Below are 7,776 nucleotides of genomic sequence, written 5' to 3'. Positions count from 1 at the left end.
CTGAACTTTCTCTTTACATGGCTGAGCTATTTTTTACATCATAAGAAATAGTTTAAACTCTTCCATGACATGCTTCAAAAACTGAATCCTGTTCTCCAAAAATACTCAAAGAGCAAGTGTTAATGGTCCAATCTTCCATCGTGTAGCACATTCACTAAACCCCTTAGAAAATCATCTCCTAAGACTGCATTCACAACTTTATTGTGATCTATGTTGCATAACAAAAACAAAACCATTTTTCCATGAACCAGGTAATTAGTACCTTGAAAAAAACCCCACAACATAAAATATAGTAAATGTAATGTTCAAAGTTTGTCGTATAGCAAACCTACAAAAAAAGAAACTTCCTAAAGTCAAGGGTGAAAAAAGTTTTTAAAAGATATTTTTTAACACTGTAATGCTCACACAAATGGCAATATTTATAAATTATTATTGATTCATATCTACCGACCTCAAGACAAAACAGCAAGGGGATTTACTTTTATCCAGCCTTCCTGCAACATATGCAGCCATGTCCCACAGTAGACCCCTCAGCTGTTCGTATTTCCACCCTTCAGGACACTTTCAATGGGAAATTAAAAGCTTTCTGAGAAGCTCAAGTTCTTCCCAACACTACCCACAGCTCTCCATTGCTAAACATCTCCTTTCCAAGTCTGCACATTATGAAAGTTTAATAGTACAGATGGCACTTAAATCAAGTTTAGGGGTTAATAAAATATTTTTTCTCTTAGTTTCAGGTCCAGTGGGAGACTGTCCATACAAGATTCAAACCATCCCCCAGAAAATCTCCTCATCACTGATGCATAAGGAATCTAAGGCAATCAGCCTGCTAATTTAGACATGCCGGCTGAGTGCCTAAAGTTGAACAAATCCAAGCAAAGTGCCTTTGAGTTAGGCACTGTGTGTCTAACTCTTGAGACATCCAAGTTCCTCTACACAACTCATAGTGGTTACACTAATTACATGGGTGTCTAAATACAGTATCCAGAGTAAATTATATTGAGTTGTAAAATGAGTTTGCAGAGAAAAAACGCATCCTACTAGCACTGCAATACTGCAGTGTTGTTAAAGGAAGAAAAAACAAATTCCATAAACCCAAAATCTTCACACAGGTGGCTCATCTATGCACCATACATGAAGTTTTGTCTGTCTTTCATAACTTGAAGATGGATACAACCTTATAAAGTTTCCCAGTTCCTGTACACAATGTATTCTGGAAAAGAGATTCTGTGACCCTTTAGTAGAAAGGGTTGGGAAACTGGAAGACTATGAACATATGGATAACCTTGCCAGCTCAGACAACAAGACTGCTTAGCTCAGTACTCTCCTCTCAACATCAGCCACAAGCAGATGATCAGGAAAGAGTAAGGCCAGGGAAGCATAAATAGAAGTTTCTTGCCTATTTCCTAGCTTCTGTTTTCAAAACAGGGGACTTCCTTCCCTCCACAAGTACTTGCCCACGTCTCTTTTTGGATCTGTATCATCTTTGTGCATCTACAAACCCTTTCGATGAATAGTTTCACAAATCTACCACCTGATCTTTCTTTTTTCTCTGCACCTGTCTCCTGCAAACTTCACTGCGTGGCCCCTGAGTTTTAGAAAAGGCAGTCAGTCCCTCCACCCCAAATCCTTCACAACTTAAGAGTCACAACTGTCAACAAGTAGAGTGCTTGCGTACCTAACGATTCCTCACAGGGAAACTATTCCAGGTTCAAAGATCCTCATAAGAAAAAGCTCTAACCATATAAAGAAATATTTTGTGTACTGTAAATTGGATTAAACATGAGATACAAATGCAGAAGTATATTTTGTATTCACCAGCCATAGAAACACAATAAAACACAATTAAAACCCCTAAATTAAATAAAATCCAATGCTTTATCCACTCCTCATTTTAACTAGTGCTTATGATCCTATAGTTATAGAAAAATCTGGTTTTTTTCTAAGGACCTGACTTGTTTCTCACAAATGAAATTCATGAAAATATTATTAATCTAAAACCCCGACACAAGCACCTTCCAGTTCTACAAGCTAAGCAGAACTTTTAACTGTGAAAGTTGGTTATTCAAATGAGAAAAATTCCCACTTCACATTCCTTACCATATTTCACATCAGCTGGCAAACAAACCAACTGTTCCAATGCATGCAAGTCAGTACAGGCTGTGTAAGACCTACGTTTCCAATAGCAGCAGAAGCTGCCAGGAAGTCAGAGAAGCCCACAACTGGCAACAGCAACCACAGACATCTGACTGCATGTAGGTACAGTAAAAAAGCCTGGTCAAAAACAGTCCAGCAGTCAAGAGCTGTAGGAGACAATGGTTCCTACAGAGAACACCATCTGATTTATTACAAACTGAGATGAGGAGCACTACTTTCAGACGCCACAGATCGTTGAAAGCAGAGCTCAACGGCATAAGTGAACAAATGAACACAGGTCCTTCTGCTATAACAACACATCTGAATAGCCTAAATGTCCTCAGATACTCCTTCCATATAGAGAGTTCGAAGGGATGACCACACAGATGATGCAAGCACTTCGCCAAGGTTGCAGATCCCTTGTCCCCACACACACCCCAGCACAGAGCACTGACAGTAACAACCTATCGCTCAGCAGATGATACAGCACCTGCATGGTAGGTCAGCATTTCAACAACAGAATTAATTGAAAACATTAATTGTGTTCTCAGTGGAAATAATGATATTTGTTTAAATTCACTCTTGTTAAAGCTGAAAAACACATGAAACAAATTTTTTTGTTTTTTAAAACATCTACATTTGAAATACAACATTTTCTACAAAACTGATGCTGTCATTAAAAAGCTTTTCTCTTGAGTTTTCACTCCCACTTGAAGACATCTAACATTTCCTTTATAAATTGAATTTAAAACTCCTAAAAAGTCCCACAAAAACCACGTATTTTTCTTAAAACCTTCATGAAATATGCAATCCTTTGTAGCAGTAACAGCAGTGTATCAGGTGACAGTCCCAAGGCTCAGAATACTACAGATGTATTTTCTTTATCAACACACTCTCCTGATGTACACGCCATCTAACACTGTAGCTAATGCTGTTTTGTCTCCTCCTAAAATTTATTTATTAGTGCAAAATCACAATCATAGAAAGATTAAAGCATTTTCCTTTTTAATCCTATTCACCCATCAGACTACTACCGCTAACCATCCATTTTCCAGTTTAAAAAAGAAACCTAAACAAACAATGAATCAGCACTCCTCCAGGAAGGCCGGTTAGTTCAGTCAGTTGAACGTGGCACTAACAATGCCAAGGTTGCGGGTTCGATTCCCATTCGGTCCCCATGTGTTGCCTGATCTAGTCGAGAGGTGGTGTCCTGGCGACAGGAAGGCTGGATTAAAATGATCTCTAAGGTCCCTTCCAGCCTAGGCCATTCTATGATTCAGATGTCACTAGCACGTGCTTAAACGTAGTGATCTTAGTGTTCAACTGAAATGAGAACAAACTTACTACAGTATACAAATCTTTGCAAACTATTTTCTATAGTATCACTGCAGAAAAGCTAAAGTTTTCAAGCGGTATTTCATACTAACTCAACAATTTTACTACAAATACTTGATGAAAAACCCCACAATTTTACTTGCAGCTATTCTTCCTGTTCTATTCCAAGGAGATCTACACTAGAACAGACTGATTTCCAATGAGATACCTTTAAAAGCTTACGCCACAGCATATGATAACACATACAGCACGTTGAGCTGAAAGATTATATGCCGCAATTGTGAAAGATATTCTGAAACGGGTACAGTCACTACTGCTTGCTGCTACTTGGAATCCTCAGTAAACTCTCATATTCAACGGAAAGTTTTTGATTACTTTTTTCCTTTCTAAATTTTTGTCGCCTGTAAGCCTATAACTTCCTTTATGAAACCATTATCAGTTGGTTAGAGCACGGTGCTGATAACACCAAGGCTGCAGGTTCGATTCCTGCTCGGTCCCCATGTGCTGCCTGATCTAGTTGAGATGTGGTGTCCCTGCCCATGACAGGGAGGTTGGATTAAATGATCTCTAAGGTCCCTTCCAGCCTAGGCCATTCTATGATTCTATGATTCTATGATTATTGCATACCTGAAGCTACACACGAAAGGGTACACAGAGTCTGATGCACGTGACATGTTTGACCTATCTGCACATTTCTCCAGGAGAACTCATCGTTTAAAGACAAGAAACAAATGCCACAACATTCTTATAAAAAATTCCTGCCACACTCTGTACTGGGTTTGCATCATGGTAGCAAGGGAGGGGCTACAGTGGTGGCTCCTGGGAGAACCTGCTAGAAGCTTTTCCAGCTCCAAGATGGACCTGCTGTTGGGCAAAGCTGAGCCAATCAGCAACACTGACAGTGCCTCTGGGATAACATATATAAGACGGAAGAAAAAAATCCCGGGGAATATGTACCAAAGAGAGTAGTGGGATGTGAGGGAAACAACGCTGCACACACCGAGGTCAGTGAAGGAAGGGAGGCAGTGTGCTGGAGCAGAGATTCTCCTGCAGCCTGTGGTGAAGACCACGGTGAGGTAGGCTATCCTCCTGCAGCCTGTGGAGGACCTGACACCAGAGCACGTGGTTGCACCCAAAGAATGCTGTAACTCTGTGAGAAGCCCATGCTGGAGAAGTCTTTCTGTGGAAAGGAGTCACACTGGAGCAGTTCATGGAGAACTCAGCCTGTGGGAAAGACTCATTTTGGAGAAGTTCATGGAGAACCATCTCCCACGGGAGGGACCCCACACTAGAACAAGGTAAGAATGTGAGCAGTCCTCCCTCTGAGGAGGATGGAGCAACAACGTGTGGTGAACTGACAAAAATGAAGTATGCAATCCTTTGTAGCAGTGACAGCAGTCACTGCCCATCCCCTAAGCGAAGTTAAGCCCAAGAAGGGAGTGCAGGGGAGAAAATGTTTTCAAGATTTGCTTTTATTTCTCATTAACCTACTCTGATTTGATTGGTAACAAATATTTTTGGTTTTTATCCCAAGACAAGTCTATTTTGCCCAGGATCATAATCAGCAAGCCATCCCCTCCCTGTCCTTCTTTCAACCCATGAGCCTTTCACTACATTTTCTCCTCGCCAGCCCACCAGGGGAGAAGGAGTAAGAGAACAGCCGTGTGGGGTTTTTTTGCTGGCTGGGCTTAAACCACAACACACCCTCATCTAGCAACATCAATTACTTTATCTATTTCCCACACCGTTAGCTGTAAGACTAATAAAGCTACTCAGCAGGCATGGGATTTAATGAAATAGACCCTGAGCTCCTGGGAGGATCACCTGTAGTTCCAGCTCTAACACTTCTGATCAAATACAAGCTCTCCTCCTGTTGCTGAGCAATAGGCTTTTCTGGATTTTGATCAAACATGCTCCAAAGGAGGGAGGGTGTAACAATAATGGTGTAAAGTATTCAAGTGTGTAGGTGAACAACTGGTTGTGGTGAAAGGGAGGATGAGAAGAAACTATTTAAGTAACAATAGAAATTGACAGCTTTTACATTTAGGTCACTTCAGCAGCAAAACAAGTTCACAGAAATTCTTTCAATAAGCAACAATACAATTAAGCATATGTACTAATCGTCATTAATAAATCACATAAGCCAGCACACAGATAAACCCAGTCTTGCACTATTACAGGTTCCCAGTTTCACAAATATTTTCAATTCTGTTCCTCATCTAAGGCTGAGACATCCAGATACAAATACTACAGAAAAAAACATCTTGCAGTGGCTATCTAATAAAACAAATGGCACACACAAAAAACCTAACTCCCTTATCAGTGAGAGGTCTCAAGTTTACTTCCTGTTGCCTAACAAATTTAAGTACTGTCTGCTTCCTGCTCCTTTCAGTGAGAGGCTGGAGAAGGGACAATTTTGCTTCCCTTCCTCTGCAAGGAAGGGAAGAAAAATCCTTTACTTACTGATCCTTCTAAATTAATCCAAACATTCCTTAAAATCTAGTACATGGCAGTCTTAAATTTCCTTTAAAAAAAGCTGACTTAATCTTCTATTTCCAGGTGAACCTCATATTCTAGTGGAAGTCTTACCTAATTTTGGCAGGGAATAGGGCACTTTAAAATAATCTTCATAAAATTCAATAAGTCTCCTTGTAATGTTTAGAGCATAGTCCCCCGATCCTCTTCGGATTGCATCAGGCCTTGCATATAACCGTACCTGTTAAAAAACAAAGTGAAAGACTGATCATTTTGGCATCTACGTTATAAAGCTATCCTACCTGCAGACATGAACTACTCTAAGGTTGTTGTGAGGTGGAAGGATTATTATCTTCAAGCCAAATGTGTCTGTCATACATTTGTCAAAATGTGTCATAGCTGAAAACCAGAACTTCCACAATTAAGGTTATAAAGTTCAGAACTGACTATTTCCTACTTTTTTGTGTTGCCAAATAAAAGACTTAACATCCTTTGCATCAAAATAAATATTCAAAGAAAACACTTACATGTGTTCACTAGAGATATGATGGGAGAGTGGATTAGTATAATGGTTCTTTGCCTACACTGAATGTAGGCAGGATGCAGTGGCTCAGTAGGAGAGAAGTTCACGGTTTGTTAAAGGCACATTATATCGAGCCCTGAAAGTATCAGTAGACTGTGGAGAAAAAAAATAATCATTCTCTCTTCGTTTCTCTGGCAGTGACACAGTTACCCTCCATGAGCTATGGAAAACTGCAAAAGCAACCATTTATAAGCTCGTTCATGTACACAAACAATTAGCATTCCTGAAGCCTCCGTGACTGCTTCAAGCCTCTGTTTTCAGAAAACAGTAAATTAAAAGTGTTTATCCAAGCCACATGCTGCTGCGTTGAGTATAACACTGCTCACATATCTTGACTACGTGGAGCACCCAAGCGAAGAGAACTCACCTTCCTAATTTAGTCATCAAGGATGACCCTGATTAAGGAGGTGGCAGAAAGCCCTGCTAGGTTATTCTCTATGCCCTGTCCTTACAGTCCCTAACGCTTCCTTAGTGCAAAGACAAAATACAGCTGAGAACTGCTAACCAACAAAGGGACAGAAAGGAGAGCCACTTTTCGTTCTTCCTCTTCGTACGCTGTTTGATGGAAGCAGCGTGTGCTTTGTCTCTAGTGGCCGAGGCAGCAGGTCTCTCCTGGCAGTACATAATGACCTGATAGAAAAAAGATGCTACTGAATGTCAGTCCTAATAACAGTATCTGACTCACTAATATTTTCTGTGGCAGGATTAAATCCCAGCTAGGGTTCTGAGGAAGGCAGCGGCATAGAAATCGGAAAATACCAACGCAAACATGAGGGAGAAATATCAGTTTTGAAATGTTTCTGAATGCTCCATTCTGTACAAAAAAAAAGCCAGTGGGATTTTCAGCTTCAGTGAAAGCATTACCAAGTGTTGCTTTACTGCTCTTTTCCTGAACCAGTTCAGTTACCAGAGTGGAAACCAGACATCAAATCTCGGTACACTGTATCTGTCAATTCTGTTTTAACCCACTATATTTTCAGCATGCAGAAATATTTTGCTTTGTCACTATGTCTATATTTTTATCTGTGTTGCATTAGACTCAGTGCACAATCAACCATATGTAGTTATCATTTGTAATGTAAAATAGGTAACAGTGTAACCTAATGAGACATGTAATAAAGCAGACTTCTCATAATCACCACCTGAAAGGATAAATAACATTACCTGACCACCTCCAAGGCACTACTTCTGTTTATTGCTTCCTTCCAAAGTTAATAGTGACATGTACATTAAATGTTCCCTTATCT

The 7,776-nt window shown here is 40.1% G+C and overlaps 1 protein-coding gene across 1 annotated transcript in view; it reads right to left on the bottom strand.

Annotated features, from left to right (window-relative positions):
- Positions 1-6,187, bottom strand: part of TRHDE (thyrotropin-releasing hormone degrading enzyme) — a gene marked incomplete at its 5' end in the record, with an annotated part of 177,635 nt that extends 171,448 nt beyond the window's left edge. Inside the window, one exon of the mRNA XM_009876674.1 lies at positions 6,061-6,187. Coding sequence (XP_009874976.1) covers positions 6,061-6,187 — 127 coding nt within the window. The remainder of the gene's footprint in view (positions 1-6,060) is intronic.
- Positions 6,188-7,776: the final 1,589 nt, after the last annotated feature.

Source organism: Apaloderma vittatum, unplaced genomic scaffold (assembly GCF_000703405.1).
Source record: "Apaloderma vittatum isolate BGI_N311 unplaced genomic scaffold, ASM70340v1 scaffold1719, whole genome shotgun sequence".
Lineage (NCBI taxonomy): Eukaryota > Metazoa > Chordata > Aves > Trogoniformes > Trogonidae > Apaloderma > Apaloderma vittatum.
This window is presented reverse-complemented; position numbering and strand designations above follow the sequence as displayed.